Consider the following 19,388-nt stretch of genomic DNA (forward strand, 5'->3'; position numbering starts at 1 on the left):
TGTGTGAAGTTTCTGTCTGGTTTTCACCCAAACAGACCACTCTGGACTTTATTTCGTTGGGAAAGATGCAGAGTTTGGGTCCTGTCTACACGGGAAAGTGGCTTTTTCGACACCTCTAGCTCTTGTTATCGGGCTGCGGGACCTGGAGAACATAGCCGCTGCAAGATAAGAAAGCTACTCCTGAAGGTGGAGGAGGGTGAGACGGAGTTGGGGAAAGAATTGATGGCCCTCCAAGCATTAGCTGGTCCAAGCGTTTCTTTTTTTTTTCCCCCCAGCTCATAGAACAAAATCCGTTTGCAATGCTCCTGCATGTAGATTCCTGCTGCAGTTTGAGTGTGTGTTTTGTAAACTGTTGCGTCTGAATAGTTTCACGGGATTCAGTTCAGACTGTTGGATTTTGCATAAAATGAAACTGTGCTGCATTTCATGTCAGGCTCTAAACATTAGATTTGTTTATATTGTGTGCGTCTCAATGGAAACTACGTTTTATGCGAAAGATTTGTCTGATAGTTTCTTTGTCCAACTTGGGTCTACAATGGATAAAATGTATAATAGACTGGGAGTGGCATCTTCTTTTTTACAGACTTAGGGTTTATTATGTTTAAGCCAAAAAAAAAAAACCCTGAAAATGTTATCTTTTTGGTATTTCACAAGTTGAATTCAGCTTTTAAAACTGTCATAGTGTCATGTCTAATAGAAATAGGTATAGAAATTATAAGGTTCTTCGAGCAGTTGTGTGTACTGTATGTTGTCCATTATTTCCTTTAGTTAATATTTATTGTAGGGAATTTTATATTCCAATTCTTTGAAGATTTAGATAAATAGAAGTCCCTTTAAAACTCCACTTAAAGTCATGTTTGGTTGTAGAGGGTCTTTGAATGATAAGATTTTTTTGTTCTTATCTATAAGCAATCTGTAGATTATCTAAATTTAACAGCATTTTCACTCAGATACTAATTTATAATCACTACATTTTATTACTCTGACTTGTGTTAATTCTTGTATCTTAATTTCTATATTTTTTAGGTTTTCTTTATGTTTTGTGATAAACCAACTTTTTTTAAACTTTGTAATATATGTTATTTGTTCCCTATGTACCAATTCAATAATTAAGGTAGCTTTCTAATCGACCCTAATCCAATTATGATCCAAGGATCTTGTGGCCGTGGCCACCCGTTGGCCACCTCTGCACTACGCCCCTGCAGTTGTTATTCTTGTGTTTGACATGTGAACTGGCTCGGTGCTAAATTGAGGGGAAACTGTTTTTACTTCACTGCTCTTCGAATGTTTTGTTTTCAGCCAGTGTTAAACTCTTACAAAAATGCCGGTGCAAAGGCACTTTTCCCGTTGAGACATTAAAATAAACAATGGCAAACTGACCGATTGCGAGCAATTGAAAAATAATACTTGTGAGAAAATCCAATATCAGCAATATTCCAACCAAACGAATGACGAAATGGCAAAACTCAGACGTTTAATTAGGTTAAAAACATGTGACGGAAGCAGAGAATTTGAAAAATAAAGGGCCACTTTTGCAAATATTAAATCGCCAATCTGTTCCGTTTGTCCTCGCAGCACCGGAGCGCGATGAACCTTGAGCGCAGCGACAGAAGGGAGCGTCCCGCACCCCGAGGGCCAGAGATGGAGGCTCGCTTGGGGGGGAAAGTGGGGAAGATCATGTCTGTGGGCTTCCAGAGGAGCTCCACCTCAGATGACGACTCTGGCTGTGTGCTCGAGGAGTACGCCTGGGTGCCGCCGGGACTCAGGCCTGAACAGGTAACAGCCTTCCAAAGGGATTTAATTTGACCATTTGGAGAGATGTACATATAATCTTTGTCTTTAAGGGTATGTTTTAGAAAACCAATCTAATTTTAGTGTAGGATAAATTGCTGACAAAGCCCGAAAAATCAACACATGTAATTGGAGTTTAATTGTGCAAAGTTGTTTGCTATAAGCAGGAGGTTTAGTTCAAGTAAGGATATTTTTGCGCCGACATGCCCCGACACTGAGCATCTGCTCATCCACATTTAGCTGTGTTTACTGAGGATAAAGACATTCATTTCAACTCAGTCAGAAAATACTTTGCCATGTTTTCTTTTGCCTCCAAGGACATGCAATCACCTTTTGCTCCGGCTTCCGTTTCTCCTGTCAAGGGAAATTAACCGAGGCAAACATTAACATTTACAGTCCCTCGCTGTCTGCTTTTGTGTGAAGAGATTTCACAGTCGGGCGCCTGTGACTAGATATAGATCGACATGTTTGGCCCATGGAGTCACAAAAGAAAGACACACAGCGATATGCCCGGTTGACAGCCTAAGACTCTCCTCTCTTTAATGCCTTAAAGCAACCAAAACAAAGAAGTTACCGAAAGGGCCTGGCGACAGTTCAGAATTGCTCATGCATGCGTCTCTCTCCTTCTCCAGGTCCAGATGTATTTCGCCTGTCTGCCAGAAGACAAAGTGCCGTACGTGAACAGCCCGGGAGAGAAACACCGGATCAGACAGCTCCTCTACCAGCTCCCGCCACACGACAACGAGGTACAAAGACTTTTTGTTCAGCGTGTGACAAGAAAAACACAGTTATTCAGAAAGGAAACAGAGCCAATGTTCCAGTTACACAATAAATACTTAATTAGACAACAATAAAACTAACTTTTCATATTGTTCTGTTTGTTATGACCGATATTTCTTTTTGCATCAGGCTCCTTTTAGTTATTCACTTACAAAATGCAGACATTGTTGACGGGTAGCATTCAGCTGCATGTGCAAGTTAATCCCAAATACATAGAATAGTACACAAAAACACATTTATATTTTGTTGTACAAAACATAAAATAAGATTGCAACGGCCAAAGGGGCAAAAACAGAGAAGAAAACCCAAAGCAAGAATGTAAAGTCGGGCAGTGACGCCCCTGCATCTAAAACTGCTGGCAAACGATTGAAGAAGGCGGTGTAAAATAAAACAAAATTTAATTTCCTTATTTTATGGAGACTTTATGCAGATTAAAGAGTGGCATTTCAACCATTTATTTCTGTTATCCTTTATGATCATGGCTTAATGACAACATCAATTGAATCATCCACAAATAGGATAAGTCATCGAGTCTTTGCAATTGGAGCTGGCTATCCATAGATTGCTCTATCCAAGCATATTGATGGAAAGTTGAACAGAAGAAAAAAGTGCTTCAGATGTTTGGTAAGTCCAAAATGGAGGATTTGTCCCCACAATAACCAATATTAACCAATAACAAAATGACCCAAATGACTAAAGAAGGGTCATATTTTAAGCAGATAGTCGAGGTTGTATTTTGTAAATCCATTGAAATCACTTACAAAACTGCCAGGAAACCTGGTAAAGAATTATACGAGTACATCCTCCATCAAAAAATCCCACTGTGCTGCACCAAATTTTCCTGCAGTTCTAAAAGAAATAAAAAGCATGCTGGAGACGTCCTTACATGCTGCTGGTCTTAGTGACAACTAAAGATCCAAAATCTTCCAAGTTTCATACAGAAGTTAATCATTAAAGGTTAAGAATCTCCCCAAGCAAAAGGCTGCCAATTGAAACGCAAACTCGCCTGCTCAGTCAACAGCTTTGTTGCCCTTAGATGTGTGAGGAGAGTCCTGGCACACAACATGTACATGATACAGGTGTTAAGCAGACAATACAGTGGACTGGGTGGTGAATTAATGAATTAACTGGATGAACATTTCTAAAAGAGAAACCTTACAACAGATGCTTTCCCTCAAAAGCAGCAAAATACAAATGTGCTCCACTTATGATGTTCAAACCAGCTCCCCTCCTTCTCACATATGGAGGGTTATCACCAGCTGACTAACAAGAGGGGCTGGCAGGGGTGCTCTTTGTGTGTGCACATTTGGAAGAGAGAACAACAGGTATACTCGCAGTGTTTGAGCAGTTTTATGATGTTTGCTAGCATCGCTGGCAGCTTGGGGAGGCGAGGTGATGCTGGAGTGGCAGTGGTTTGGAGGGGATAAGCCGTGTGTGTGTGGGTGTGTGTGTGTGTGTGTGGGTGAGAGGAGAAAGAGACAGAGTCTGCATCGCTAGCTGTTGTTTAGAGATCATCTGAGCTGGTTGTTAGGACAGCCCTGCTCTTTTATCTGAGCCTTTATCCTCCTCTCTAAATACAGAGGAAGGGTTTGTATATTGTTAATGCCGTCCTTTCAAAGCAGCCTTGGGCAGAGAATTAGCTTCAATTAAACTCTTTCTACAACCATATTTGGAGCTGCTTCACCCAAACACACAGATGAAAGCAGTGCTATCTGCTGGACTTGGTGCTCATTTAGCTTTTGCTTTGCACTTAAAATACCCATTAAGTGGACAGATGTTGTGCAAATAATGTTGTGCATATATATATATTTATATTTCATCCCTTTTTACTATACCCATACAAAACTCCAACTCACCTAATTAGCAAATAGATTCAAGCTGCATGTAATTTATTCCTGAATAAATCCAGCATCCTCATTACTGAGATAAAGCAGAATAGATTGTGTAAGTGTATATTCAAAAGCCAGTAGATGACAGAAAACTTACACCCTGAACATCCTCACTTTGAAACATGGTGGTGACAGCGTCATACTTTGAGAATGATTATCAGAGTTAATGGGAAAATGGATGGATCTGAATACAGGGCAGTCCTGATAGAAAACCTGTTGGAGGTTAAAGACTGGGGCAAAAGTTCACCAATCAACAGAACAATGAACCTAAGCATTCAGACAATTGAATGTGTTGGTGTAAGCTACATTTTTGCATTAAAATGGCCTACTGAAAGGCAAACCTAAATGTAGTTGAGATCCGCCAATGCTGATAGAAACACACAGTCTCCAAAGTAATCCCTACATTTCACAATTTTCAGATTTACTCATAAAAATGTTGAAACCAGTTTGTCACAGTTCAATTATCCACCACATACAGTATTAATTCCTGAGAAAGTAGATATAAGCTTTTGGTTGCAATATAAAATGTAAATAATTGACCTTTATTTCTTGCTATGCTTTTTAATTCCATTTTTTTGTGGTTGCTTCCTACAGTTGCGCTACTGCCAGTCGTTATCGGAGGAGGAAATGAGGGAGCTTCAAATATTCAGCACCCAAAGAAAGAGGGAGGCGCTGGGGAGAGGGACGCCAAAGATCCTCCCTAGAGCCCTGCAACACACTCGCTGTGAAAACGTATGAGCCTCACACACACACTGACATATTACTGTGCACACATCCGCTGAGGTGAGATAACAGTCACAGAGAAGCCAACTCATTTAAATCACGTGAAGCCGATCCACTATCCTTTTCTGGTCCTGACTGGCTAATATAGTCATTTTAATCACTGACATAAACTTCCTCATTAGGGCAGGAGAGGAAACGGGGAAATTGGAGGGCTCATGTTTAAACCAAGAAGAGAGGCCATTTTCCTCATGAGGAGCTCAGCCAATTTCCTGTCTGCCATCTATAACCCAGCGTGAGAGACTGCAAATAAGTGGCCAGATTAATTAGTAATTCTTGCACAGTCCTAAAATCCTGTTTTTATCCAAATGAGTCACAGTATGAAGCAGACAATTCCACATTAAGTGCTGTAATTAGACCATGCAGAGTTGGTTGCGAGGCATCTTGACATTTTGAATGAAGTTGGGTTGAGATCAGGACAGGAATCAGTTGCGTTTGCAGATACCGTAAACAGAAACATTAAGTGCTGCTGATCGTATTTCTGAAAAAAAAAAAAAAAAACCCGCCTGCCTTCGTTTCTCCAAACGTAAATATTGGTATTATGCGTCTTCCGATGCGAAGAGTGACTCAACCACATCCTCTTCCAGGCCCCCAGAAGGGAGCAGATGAAGCTAATTCCCCTCCCCGAACATTCAGATGCAGTCTGTCACCACTCAGACACAGAAGCTAAAATGGAGGGGGGATGCAAGGTCACACACATGCTCCCAGGATTCCAACGGACACATACACACACGTTGGACCGGACATGCATATCTTTACGGCAGCTCTGCAGACATATGCTATTGTCAACCACAGGGCGTTTAATGACAACACAAACCTCATCGCTTTGCTAGGCTTGGCTTGTAGTGATATGCAACACCACAGTTTTCAAGGCCCCAGTCTGTCCAAAGTGGTCATAATGGCTAACAGCTGGGCATGCTGTCCCATAGCTCTCTATGAATGCCTTATAAATATGCCTAGTTATATAAAGACTGCATGTTCAGGCAAGCTTTAATGATCTCTATGGAGTCATGAGACCTTTTGTCAGAAGGCCAAGGCCACTTTACAGACCAGAGGTGCTTTACTATGAATTACTGACGATTGGACTGGGCAGGAAAAAAATGGTATAGGTCCCCGAATAATCTTTAGCTTCAGTATGCTCAAGGTACGATCACCTTTACGTCTTTGCCGTCTTCGCGAAACTTAAAACTTAGCAGATATACAAGTGTATGTCAATGAAAAGTGAAGCTCTAATGTGAGAATGCCAGGTATGTCCTTGTACCGCACAGTATATGCACCAACTACATCGCCTGGAGTTGCTTTTCTTTGGATAAATCACTGCCTTCGTATAGAGTGGCAAGGAGCCGAACAGCCTATGTCGCTGCTGAGGTGTGAAGGAAGTCAATTTTCCTTTAATATAGGCTCAGCTGCATTGCTGGATCTGGTGTCTAACGCAAGGAATGCCGCAGCTGTATATACATCTGTCTTTGGTGGCTCTTGAAGCCCTCACTTGAGCCACAGTTCACACCGTGTAAATCTCTACAAAAACCTTGGCTTGAATGGGCTTCGCTTCACAATCCTCTCAAGCCTGCTGTTTTTAATTCATTTCACCTTCCACTAAACCTTTCAGGAATATGCTTGGGATCTTCTTTACCAATAACCTTTTGTCACCTACCCCACTTGTGGAGGGGTGTGAGTGATAAAGATTGGATTGGCAAAAGAGGGACCATTTTTTATTGCCATACTCTAATAGAAAAAGACTTTAATTACCAGGCGTAATTAATCTGTATGTGTTTTATCCTTTTCATTAAATGTACTGAAATAAACTTTCAAAGACACTCATTTATTAGAATGTGTCATGTATTTTTGGCATTTTCACTGTCTACTGATTTAATCCATTCCACATGCCTATTTTGAGGTTTATTTCGCAATCCGCTTTACTTAGATTTGCACGGAAGAGTAATTATCACTATTAGCGTTGGCAGCTTAATCTCACATATTACCTGCTGCTTGTGTTCGACAGTGTTGCGGCGGCATTAATGGAGGGGAGATGGCCATTTTTGCCTCCAGAGCAGGTCCGGGTCCCTGTTGGCACCCGGCATGCTTTGCATGCTCCATGTGCCAGGAGCTTCTGGTGGATCTCATCTATTTCTACCAAAATGGCAAGATCTTCTGCGGGAGACACCACGCAGAGCTCATGAAACCTCGATGCTCTTCTTGTGATGAGGTAATTGGCCCGATTATTTAACTGCTGTATTTTAAGTTGATGCAAACTAACGGTGGTTTTGCAAATGTACTTAGATCATCTTTGCAGATGAATGCACCGAGGCTGAGGGACGCCACTGGCACATGAAGCACTTTGCCTGTTTTGAGTGTGGGACTATGCTAGGTGGACAGCGGTACATCATGAAAAATGGACGGCCCTACTGCTGTGGGTGCTTTGAGTCACTGTATGCAGAGTACTGTGAGGCATGTGGTGAAAACATTGGTAAGTCATACTTAAAATATTGAGAAAAACTTTGTGACAAACATATGTCTATGCATAAATTTGAGTGTTAAAACATTAAACTTGTGGCAGGCATTTGTATTCCACCAAAGACTGAATCTACCAAGTAGCACCTTGAATACAAATTACTTGTTAAAAAATTAAAATTTACAGCTTTAATATCACAAAATGTGGAACATATTGAAAAAGATTCTCTATCAATCCCTAGTCAGACACATGAAAACAAGATTACAGTAACGTGATTCTTACTTTCATTTCCCTAGGTGTTGACCATGCCCAGATGACCTACGAAGGCGTTCATTGGCACGCCACAGACCAGTGCTTCTGTTGTGCCCAGTGCAAGACATCTTTGCTGGGTTGTCCCTTCTTACCCAAACAAGGGCGCATCTATTGCTCAAAGGGCTGCAGCCAGGGGGAAGATGTACATGCCTCAGACTCATCAGATTCTGCTTTCCAGTCAGCCCGCTCTCGCGAATCCCGACGGAGCGTCCGCATGGGGAAAAGCAGTAGGCCCGCTGAACAGTGGCGACAGTCACAGCTGTTTAGCCCTCCTACTATAGTCACCTCTTATGAGCACAGGTTTGGGGAGGGTGAAGAGGACAGAGATGGTGATAGGGACATTGATATAGTGGGGAGCAAGCTAACGCGTCTTGGTCTGGAGGAGGAGAGATTCTGGAGGGAGCGGGAGGAACAGGACGCCGGTGGAGAGGAGGATCCAGAGGAGTGGGCTCAGCATGAGGACTATATGACTCAGCTCCTGCTCAAGTTTGGTGACCATAGCATGCTGCACCAAAATCAACCACCGTCCCTAAAATCACCGAGCCCCAACAGTGACTCAACGCAGGTAATAAGTACATCAGATCCCTGGCTGAAGTCCGATTCAAAATCTGTGGGTCTTAACCCCTCATCCCCCGCCCCTAACAGTCCCACCCAGAGCCAGACTTCTGATCAGTCTCGAGCCAATAGCCTCAGTCCAGGCTTGATGGATAAAAAGCATCTACCTGAAATGTACTGGGCCCAGTCACAGGACGGCCTCGGAGACTCGGCATATGGAAGCCATCCAGGTCCTGCCAGTGCAAGAAAGATACAAGAGCTAGAGTATGACCAAGATCAGGAGCAGTCTGGAGTAGGAAAGCAGGCTTTTTGGCCAGATACCAGGGAGTGGTACGAGGACTCCCTGGAGTGTATTGCTGATGAGCTAAGGAAGGCTGAAAAGGGTGTTGGAGACTCCATGGATTCCCTTGCTTTGTCAAACATCACTGGTATGTATAATGCTTACTGTCTTAATTCGGTTCTTACATTTGATCTCAAAAACACATTCTAACAAATATTCCTTCTTCACTCTTATTTAGGTGCATCAGTGGATGGGGATGCACCCACACTCTACAACCTTCATGGCATCCAGGATTCTTCCATGACTGTCGAGTGTGAGAAAATGAGCAACATGGGTACATTTAATTCTTCCCACATACACCACAGTGCAAACTCCCTTAGTCTCAACATGGAAAGGAGAGTTGAGGAGGCAGAGAATGGGATTGGGCTTGGAATGAGGGTTGGTGCTCCCACAGGACTTCACGCAACATCTCCTCATTCAGAGGGCCTCCCTGGATCTTTTGTTCAAGCTCCGGCTCTAAGGAGAAGCAAGTCACAATCCAGGCCTCCTCAAGTGGTCAAGTTCTCAGAGGACACAGTGGACAATGGATATAATGATGGATTTGAGGTTAGTGTTATGAAACATCCCATGAGTGAGAAGCCACAAAGGAGAGTGTACTGCCCAGATGAACCTGTCAGAGCAAGAAGCCACTCAACAAGCCACCACGGCAGAAGCAGGCCCCAACACCACCGACCGGGCCGGCGCCACAGGAGCCGCAAAACTCGCTCGGACAACGCGCTTCACATGGTACCTGTAGACAGAGCGCAGAGGCTGTTTGAGCATCAGCAGCAGGGTATAGTAAGTCCACCATATGGTGCGATGCGTCTTCAGAACCCTGCACACATGCTGCCGTTGGCCTACTCCCAAACCCGATCTGACTATATGTTCCGTAGCTCAGACCAGAATGACCCACGGTTTGAACATTTCATGGGTCTCCACAGAGATGAGGACGACTGGTGCTCAACCTGCTCCTCATCATCATCAGACTCTGAGGAAGAGGGTTATTTTCTTGGCCAACCAATCCCACAACCTCGAGCGGTTGGGCGCTACTATGCAGAAGACTACCCAACAAGAGTGACCGCGCTCACGGCCCTCAGCCACAGCTCACAGACTGGTTGCAGAAAGGGCCATAGCTCCAAAAACTGTATCCTTTCTTAGCGAACCAAGCCATTAATCTTATGAAGTGCACTACGCAAAGCAATATGGTGAAGATTTTCAGTTAGGTCTGTCATATTATGTAAAGAGGCCATTACTGACCTGTTTAGACACTTATTACGTGTATGCAAAGCTGGTTAAAATGTTCAACATTGATAGGATTTGAATACCAGTGAAAGTTTGGAATTTCACCAAGAGAGGATTTTATGTTCAGTCAATAGTTTTGCAATGGTAAATATGGTATATGGTAAAAACATCCCCCCTGAGTTTAACAATGCAAGTAAAGCCAAGAAACTAACCAAATAACTATTTAATGTTTACTAAGACAACATAAAAATGTAAATAATAAGTTAAAATTTCAGTTCTAGTATTTTATACTCATTTAAAAGTGTAAACATTGTTTTGCTTGAGAGAAGAATCACCAAGTTGTCCACAGAAAAAGCCCACATTATTCCTGTTTGATGTTTGCAACACCTTCCACATTATGTAATCACAAACCAGTACAGAACTGGCAGCAGCACACCTGTATTTGCACCTGACTACAAGCATTGCTCTAAGATAACCAACGTACGCTCTGTGATGTAAAGGTGCTTGCAATAAATATTTTCTCTCCAATTGCTCAAGAATGCTCTGCTTGAATCATGTTGTACAATTTGTAACATATAATGTTTTGGTTTTTTTCTCCTAATTTTGACTTTGAGTAGACAAACTTTCTAAATACTGAAATAAGAGGGAAAAACAAGCAAATATGAAAGTAATGTAAGCTAGGTAGTCTTGACCTTCAAAAGTCAGCAAATGGCTACAATACAGAAAGCTACTCAATATGTCCGTATCTATTGACAGAGAAAGCAAAAAAAAAAAAGAAAAAACCGACAAGGTTTTACCGGGTTGCCATTTTTCCCCAATATTAGCACTTGATCCCACGAGATAAAATTATTTAAAAATTCAGCAAACTTTTTTTTTTATACATAAAACACTACAGATCTTTCTACGTTAAAGGACAACCAAGTTATTTCCAGTTTTAAAGTAACATTTACAAAAAGATAACCAATACCTTCACTTCAGTGGAGAGTTTCCTAGTTATGAAATTTGGCAACAAAAAAATTATGTTTATTCTAGAACCTTCTCCTGCAACAATTTTCTAGTCATCTTTTTTTAAGATTCTTTACCATTTTGAAAAGTTGCCGAAAGTAAAATGGAAAAGACAAGAAAACAAATCTCAACTTCCTGTTCTCTTGGGGCATAAATATGTGACAAAAAGGCATACTTCTCTTACTCTGCAAAATGGGAAACAGTAGAAGATAAGAATACAAAGCCAGGCAGTTCTTGATACTTATAAGTCAAGACATGGCTACAAGGAAATAGCTGCTTGCTAACGATAGCCACATCTACACATACAGCTTTTTTTAAGCTATCAAAACTGAAACGGTTGGGTGAAGATTTATAAAACCTACCAAGTGACAGTAATTCACTTGGTAGTGAATGACAATTTCTTAAAGAAAAGCCCTTTCAATAAAAGTTAAACACCTCTCCTTCTAAAGACACAGAACTGAAGTAGTGTCTTTAATTTCTAGTTTTTTAAGCTGATCAGGTTCATCAAAAAACTTTACATGAGTGATCCATGACTTCTTGTGTTGCGGAGTTACAAACAGGACAAAAAACAAGAAAAAACAAAACAAAAAAAAACAGACAATTTCTCCTTGCTACTTCAAAATGGGGAGACATCCCTGACTTCCTATTCTGCAAACATATGACAGACAATTTGCCTTTTTCCTTTTTAGCCACTTTTCATAATGGGAAAGATTACATCTTTGCAAGACGGATGGATCTGACTTTTAGTATATTTTGGGAATATCTAAAAATGGTCAAGCTTTGTGCATTTTGCTTTTTCAGAAATGTCAGATTGAGAAAGGCAATTTCAAATATTTTAACAGTACAAATTTTTACGACGACTTGATTTCTGTCTATTGCAGCACCGAGTGATACATATTTATTCAAGTTACACATCAGAAAACAAAACGTTCAAAATGTGAGATCATGCTTCAAAACTGAATGCCATACTAAACATCATAAGAGCCATGGAGGACTTGTAGTTTAAATATTTAAACAAAAAAACAACTTTGATGTTTTTATATTTTTCATAGAAAACTTGAAGGTAAAAATGGTCCATTCAAAAATAACACTGCTCGCTCCTGTGATGAGTTCCTCAGGTTGCTGTGACCTGCAGTATGTTCAAGTCCAGCAATCCTAAATCTCAGCCGTTAATCCCCCCAAAAAATAATAATAAAATAAAAATCCTCAGTCTCACATTAATCGGAGCGGACGTAGACGAAGCGCATCAGAAAGAAGATGAGCTGTGGTTCACTCCGGTTTTTAAGAGTTTCTGGGTCATGGCAGGAGTGACAGAGTCACAGACGGAGGGTTCTGGAAACCGGACGTCCTCGTCCAGCTCTTTGATGAAGTGCTTGAGGTCCTCCAGGCAGCGCTCGCGTATCTCCCCGAGGTTCTCCCTGAGCGGGACTTGCAGCTGCTTCTCCAAGCTGGGATCCTTTGCCACCAACATTTTGACCACCATTCCGAAAGTCTCGCAATCCTGCCTGTAGACCTAAAGGACAGGGAAGTTCAATTAATTTCTTTTTGCTATGACAAAAACTGAGAAGTTTTCATATATTATTAATATATTATAATTTGGGGATGAGGAACCGCCTCCGTCCTTCTCTACCCGTCATCCGGATGCAAACACTTCACAGCGCTACACTCGAGCTTATTCAACTGGTGTGAACACATACAAAGCAGTGTCAGAAGATAAAAGACTTATTCTTCTCTTGTACTTAATGAGCCCACTTGAAACAAGCTGAGAAACAATAAAAAAAACCAAAAAACATTTAATTGGTGTTTAGAGGTTTACGTCGGGGATTAAATGAGCAAAGGACATTTCTGTGCTTCAAAATTCTCCACTGTGAAGTTACTATCATTTCTACACGAGTTTTGAGTGGTAAAACATAAACGCTGCGTTGGAAAAGCATTAATCTGTTTACAACTTTTCACATTTGAACAAACTACAACCACAAACTACTTTAGTGGGATGTAGCAAAGGGTCAGTGTGCAATTTAATCTCAGAATAAATTTAGCAGCTGTGTGAAGGTTTTATTAAAAAGGACATTACCCCAGAGTGAAATACGATGTCTTTCTGTAGCAGGAAGCTGTCCAGAGTTGATGGCAAAATGGAGGACAATCCCGAAAGCAAAACGTTTTTAGATGCTGCAGAAGACTTTAGACCGCAGCTGAGATTTAACACCCAGCTGGATTGGTCAAGACACACAGCCAGAGGAACAATGGAATTATTCATATAGATTTAAAAAAATAAAATAAAAATAAAAAATCGCTCAGTCAAAAACCCAACCAAATCAATACTTTTGCACATTCACTTTCCAGATTTTTTTATTTTTTGTATTTTATTTTTAAGTCATTTTGGGGATCAATGTTTAAAGCTGTTTTAATATTAGTTAAGTCTTATTGTCTGTAGGTTCAAACAAACAAACAAAACACAATGGTAAACTTGTGTTCTAATTTTCAGAGTGTATTATAGGGCTGTCCAACAGTTTTGTAGCATCTGTAGTTAGAACAGCTTTATTAGAAAACTTCTGAACTTGTCAATTCAGGAATGGACTTTTTTAGACTGAAAACCAATATTTTAAAATAGTTTGCGGACTTAAATTATTTTATTTTTGTAAATCCCTAGCAAATAGCAAGTTTTGTTAGTGTTCTTTGATGGCATTTTCGAGCAGATAAAAGAACCATGAGTCTGAATTTAAAGTCGTCTAGAGGCCAAACAGGTCCTTACCCAACAGATCCACACCTGGAAAGTAGCAAAAGCTACACAGTTTAAAACTGCATAGAAAATATAAGAATCTGCAGAAAGATGGGCAGAAAAACAAACAAAAATAATAATATCTAAAATATAATATCTAAAATACACTCCATCCAGTCTGACTGAAACACATTCCAGAAGAAACATTGGCTATAACTGACAAAATGTGAAAAATAAAATAAAATATATTCATACATCAACATGTATGAATATATGTTGCAATTTTCCAACATATAAGCGTTCCCGTGTGCCAACAGGTTATTCCAGATTAAATAATTGCATTTATGGGCCAAAGAAACTGACACCATTTCACAACGTGACACATTTACTTAGCTAGTCCGTCTCATCTATCGTAGAGTTTTCTTTTTCTTGAGTCAGAGCAAAATTAATTCAGACACTGATGATGTTATACAAGTAAATGAGCTAGAGGGCTGATTCACAAACACAGTTCATGTAAAAATGCATAAACACAAGTTTGTGCCCATCAGGCTGTGTGTTGTACATTAGGCCAGGCAAGACAGACTTTTAGTCGTTCCCCAACAGCGGCTTCTGCACTGCGGCGCGCTCTGACTCACCAACTTATTTATAGATTTTCAAGTCGTTCCTAGAACACAACGCATGCTCGCAAGAGAAGAGAGTTCCAGAACAAAGATCTGCTGCTGTCAAACAGGGTTGATCTATTTCTCACTATAGAATAGGCTTTAAAAAGTAAAACATGTCACCGGCAAACAGAACAAAGTATCTGTAATATATTCTATGATGAGTGGAACGTTAGCGAGAGCTGGACAAAACCTAAAGGCTCACAGGTCAATATTTATGACCTATTAGTACATTAAAAGTGATAATCTGCAAAATAATAAAAATAAAAAGGGTGTGTTATAAGCCTTTTCATGAAAATGTTAAAAGAAATTATGGGCGCAAATTAAATAAAAATTTGTTTCTCTTCCCCGCACAGATTAGGTACAACAATGAATTCTCACTATTTCCATTTCAAAATTCCATCCTTGTCTACAGTAGAGACTGTGTGTGTAACTCAAGAGCTAAAAAGAAGTAAATAAATCAATGAGTTTGATTTAAACGCATGTTTTGCTGCAGCAAATATAGGATAAAAGTACAGTAGTAATCTGATGGTCAGACAACCTCTGTTATTTACCAGAAGTTATTATTTGCATCCTTCAGTTAGTGGAATGATGAAGTCTAGAATTTAAAGATTTCTCTTAGACTGTGTAAGAAGCCTTGTGGGAAAACGTGGGATTTTTAAAAAGTGAACACTGGTTGTATTAGTTTACAGGTACTGTGGATTTCTCTTTCATCCTTTCAAGATCAAAATTATATCTGAAGGTTGAAAAAATGTATATACAGCTCCCTCCTAGTATTTTGGTGAAACATCCCTTAGCATATTGCGAAGAAACCACAAAGTTATTTTAGCCATTAGCAAATTTCTGTTTTTATTTGTGGAAGGAACCAAAGAATAGTAAATAAACTTCTTACTGGTTGAAGTCAGGGCTTTGGCTAGACCATTTTAAATGTTGAAACAAAATTACCCCCCCAAAAAAAAAATTACAAGTGTTTCAGGTTCGTATTAAGCTGTTTTGTTTAATACGACCTGGACCCAATAAGTCCCAACCTTCTACAAATACTTGCAGAGGGAGGGGACAAAAAGTGGTGTTGGTTTTTAAATGATTTACTTTAACAATAGGAAGAAACAGTCACATCAATCACTTCAGAGGAAACGTACGCTGGTCATCAGGATACATTTTCCAAACCAGAGGGTGACACAAATCAAACACACCATGTCCTTTAAACTGGGTGTGTTTCATACACACCTTGTGTATGTATAACATGAGCTGGGATGTTATTCATGCAACGTCTGATTGTCTCACTCAGCAGCTAACTATTTATACTATTCTCACAGGATGCGTTCAATCAGTGTGCGGACAGCGGCTTCTATGAATACAGGAAGAAGCTGTTCCTAAAAAAACAACAAAAAAAAACAATGTGCTGAAAATGAGTCCCACTTCCTACAATCCATCCGGTTATCCAATCAGGAAAAAATGAAGCAGTTCTCGACAGAATTAGAGCGTCTTTCTTAAGAGTTCTTGTGTATTTACACTCTTCAAGTCATCCAAAAATCAAGACAAGATTACTGTAAAACATATCCATATTTAATGTGAAAGTTCTGGTAAAGTTAGAATAAAAAAAAAAAAAACAACTAAGGGGGAAAATGTATGTTTAAAAAGTTGCAAGAAAAATTTGCAGAATTAGAATTAATTTCAATACAATCCAACATTTATCACACAATAGTAAGGTTTTCTATTGCTGCCGGACACATGCGCAGTATAAAAAATATTGACATAACTGTATCTAAATTTACAACAGCAATCAGTTTAAAGTTAGCATAAGTGTAACTATTACAATTGGCAACATTAGCCTTATGCTCTCTATAGAGCACTTCATACATAGATGAAGTTCTCATCTTTACAGCACCTTTTTACTGACTTTTTAGCTTGTGTGTTTGTATCTCCCCTTCATCAAAGAATGTAGATTAAGACAGACTGAAAAAAAACAGGACTACCATCCCCATCCAGCTCTGCAATCTTTTTAACAAAAACAGACAAAACACTTCAACAGTTCCTCTGCGGCCAAATCTATTTATACTCCTAACCCAACGATATAAAACTGCCTTTGTTCCACAGCCTGCGCAGTGAGGAGTAAAACTAACCCTTTTACAGCCTGCATGCCTTGTCACTCACTCCAACCACTTTGGCCGAGTTTCAGATCAAGCCAGCTCCAAGACTGAGGCGACCCGTTAAGGTTTCGAAGTCAGACGGTCGCCGAGTGTTTTTAGGAGCTGCTTGATTCTGTGTGTTTGTGTGTGTGAGGGCACTAAATCAAAACGGGGAGCAGAAAGCCAAACATGTGGCCCACACTCGTCATGTGAGGAGGAATACTGCTTTGACTCACTGCAAAAGGATAATTGTGTTATTACAGCGTAAAATAAACTAAGTGAGTTTACCTGCGCGTTAAAGGGATGATGGCAAATTATGGCCAGCGAACCTGACGAGTGCTCTCAGACGTTTTATAGCTGCTGGTGCAAAGTCGGTGTGAAAGCAGCTTTTAGGTTCTAGTTGGTGTACAGAAGCACCAACTGTTCTAAAATTAATTCACTAACTAAGAGGAAAAGAAAGAAAGCAGTAGAGATGTATACTCTATGAAAAATGTTGATTAAATTACTTTTGTCTGGCAGGATTATGTCCCAACAGTCTGCTCTCTTATGAAAAACAACCTTCAAAATCTGGAAATCATAAAAGCTTCAGAGAGCAACGACAGAACAAAAAGCTGGAGTTGCAGAAGCAAAAAAACAAAAACAACCACTAAGTAAATAATTAATTCCCTCCCCAGGCTCCTCCATTTTTCTCCCCCCCAGAATGTTATTTAACAAAAAACTCCGATAACATAAAGCAGGACACATTCTGAAACATTCACATTCTTTAATGCAACATTTTAATGTTGCATTAAAATGAAAATTCTGACCTACAGAGTCGGCCACATGTATCGGTATAGAAATATTTGATCAAGATACCATAATGACACATTGAAACGTGCTAAAGAACTCTCTGCTTTGGGTTCATTTTTCTCCGCGCAAAATCTTCCAATGCGAGATTATCTTGCTTACCAGGGAGAGGAGGCAATTAAAGTGGCCTATAGTGCGAGTTAGAATGAGACCATAAGGACTAAACAGTTGGGCTGTAAAGCAGGAGGGAAGCCGCGGCGTCAGCAACAACACTGCAACAAAGCTGCAGGCTCGCTGGCGCAGCTCGACGTGAGAGAGTGAAATGTGTCCTCCAGGGCAGAGTTAGCTCAGGATTTAATGGTTTCAAGTAAACCAACGGTAGCGTTCACTGGTCCGGGAACGGCCTTCATCAGACAAGTGAGCAGGTCTGGAACCTTTAGCCTGAAGTGCTGCAAGCTCCGTTAAACGGATATCCTTTGCGTTTATTGTGCGTTTACAGCTAGTCCCAAACTTTGTTCAGTTGCACCCATGTCAGAACCGTTACTAGAGCTATAACACAATGCGACACTTTTATAAGAAGCGAAAATAGAAAAGAAAAAATTTATAAATCTGAGCTTCAGAACATTATAGCAGCGTTTGCAGCAAAATCAAATCACAGAATCTCAAAGTGTAATCTTGAGTTTCTACACAGAATTAGCAGAATATCAGCAGTGTTATTTTTTGTTTTAGTTTATCCTAAGTAGTATTATTTTCATTTGCAAATCAGATCGAAATGATTTAGGTTAGCTCTAAAAATATCCTGAAAAGACTCATTAACCTTATCGGTGCAAAGTAAATGCTTTTATCGCAGTACCTCTCTAGTGCAGCACAGTAAATTAAACTGTGATATTTGAAAATGGCAGATCACTAGTTCTGAGTAGATTCATTGCACTATGAGTACCTTTTCTATCTCCTTGGCTTTGGCTGCGATGGCCATGGTTCGCCTCTCTTCTAGGTTCTCTGTAGACTTTTTGCCGTCTTCAGTGACCGGAGCCACGACTGGTTCCTCCTTTTCTGCCTCTGGAGGATTACTTTCCTCCTGTAGGGAGAGGAGAAGAGAGCTTTAAGTGAATCCTGGCTTTAAAGGAAGCTAAGAAACTGAAAAGCAGATTAAAAATGATTTTGAACCAAAGGAAGAGTTGGAATGTGGGTCAGTAACCCAATGCCCGGTATCAGTGGATCACCAGGACCTGACCGACTGTTACTTCTTTCATAGGAAGCCGAAGTTGATGAAGTATAGTAAAAAGGTCAAACTTAGCTCTACAGCAGTTTTTCCGACATGAAAAGTCGGAGTCACTGATGACAAATGAGTAAGCTCAACTCTGAACTACATCTAGAAATAAAAACAAAAGGGAACATTAGGATTCCTGCTGGTGTTTTCATAATGTATCAAAGCTAATCTAATAATACTCAAGCGGTTTCTACTCATTGGCTTGTCAGGTTTTGGACGGGAACTTCAGAAATTGGGAAGCATCACAACAAAATCAAGCCTTCTAATGAGCAGACTGGAAATTGTGCGTAAATTAGGACGCATTTCTGCTCATTTCCTGATTCTACGAGAGTTTGACGGGCAAGGAGCAGAACTGCCCAACCAGGACTAAAGTTTGCTCATTCATCCAGGGGAAACGGGCAGCGGACCAAGTCATCTTTCATTCCTAGAAGTTGGAGTAAAGACATTACAAGCGACGGAGCATCAAGTCCGGCTGCGGTCTAAAAATGAAAAGCACAACTCATAAGGAATCATCCAATTATTCCTTCCTATTCACTGCCGAGCGTAGCTCCAGGGAGAAGTCCTGCGTACACGCTTGTGCACGTATGAAAGATCACATTTGTCAGGCTTTGGCCTCCTTTGCTCGAGTTAATAATAAAAGCAACCATAACGGAGCCTTATTTTAAGTGGCTGGGAAAAAAAAAGCTCAACTAGCGCTGCT

The 19,388-nt window shown here is 40.4% G+C and overlaps 2 protein-coding genes across 10 annotated transcripts in view; one reads left to right on the forward strand and one right to left on the reverse strand.

Annotated features, from left to right (window-relative positions):
- Positions 1–10,656, forward strand: part of prickle1b (prickle homolog 1b) — a 29,482-nt gene extending 18,826 nt beyond the window's left edge. For all 4 annotated transcript variants that reach the window (XM_044108618.1, XM_044108621.1, XM_044108617.1 and 1 more), the window contains 7 exons: positions 1,576–1,776; positions 2,424–2,537; positions 5,055–5,192; positions 7,243–7,446; positions 7,521–7,707; positions 7,989–8,987; positions 9,078–10,656. In XM_044108618.1, the coding sequence (XP_043964553.1) occupies positions 1,588–1,776; positions 2,424–2,537; positions 5,055–5,192; positions 7,243–7,446; positions 7,521–7,707; positions 7,989–8,987; positions 9,078–10,036 (2,790 nt within the window). In that variant the 5' untranslated portion in view covers positions 1,576–1,587 and the 3' untranslated portion in view covers positions 10,037–10,656. The remainder of the gene's footprint in view (positions 1–1,575; positions 1,777–2,423; positions 2,538–5,054; positions 5,193–7,242; positions 7,447–7,520; positions 7,708–7,988; positions 8,988–9,077) is intronic.
- A 907-nt stretch (positions 10,657–11,563) lies between these two features.
- The window catches only part of pphln1 (periphilin 1), a 77,018-nt gene continuing 69,193 nt past the window's right edge, over positions 11,564–19,388 (reverse strand). For all 6 annotated transcript variants that reach the window (XM_044108635.1, XM_044108633.1, XM_044108631.1 and 3 more), the window contains 2 exons: positions 18,359–18,496; positions 11,564–12,638 (listed from right to left, as the gene is read on the reverse strand). In XM_044108635.1, coding sequence (XP_043964570.1) covers positions 12,372–12,638; positions 18,359–18,496 — 405 coding nt within the window. In that variant the 3' untranslated portion in view covers positions 11,564–12,371. The remainder of the gene's footprint in view (positions 12,639–18,358; positions 18,497–19,388) is intronic.

The sequence above is a fragment of the Gambusia affinis genome, linkage group LG23, assembly GCF_019740435.1.
Source record: "Gambusia affinis linkage group LG23, SWU_Gaff_1.0, whole genome shotgun sequence".
Classification (NCBI taxonomy): domain Eukaryota; kingdom Metazoa; phylum Chordata; class Actinopteri; order Cyprinodontiformes; family Poeciliidae; genus Gambusia; species Gambusia affinis.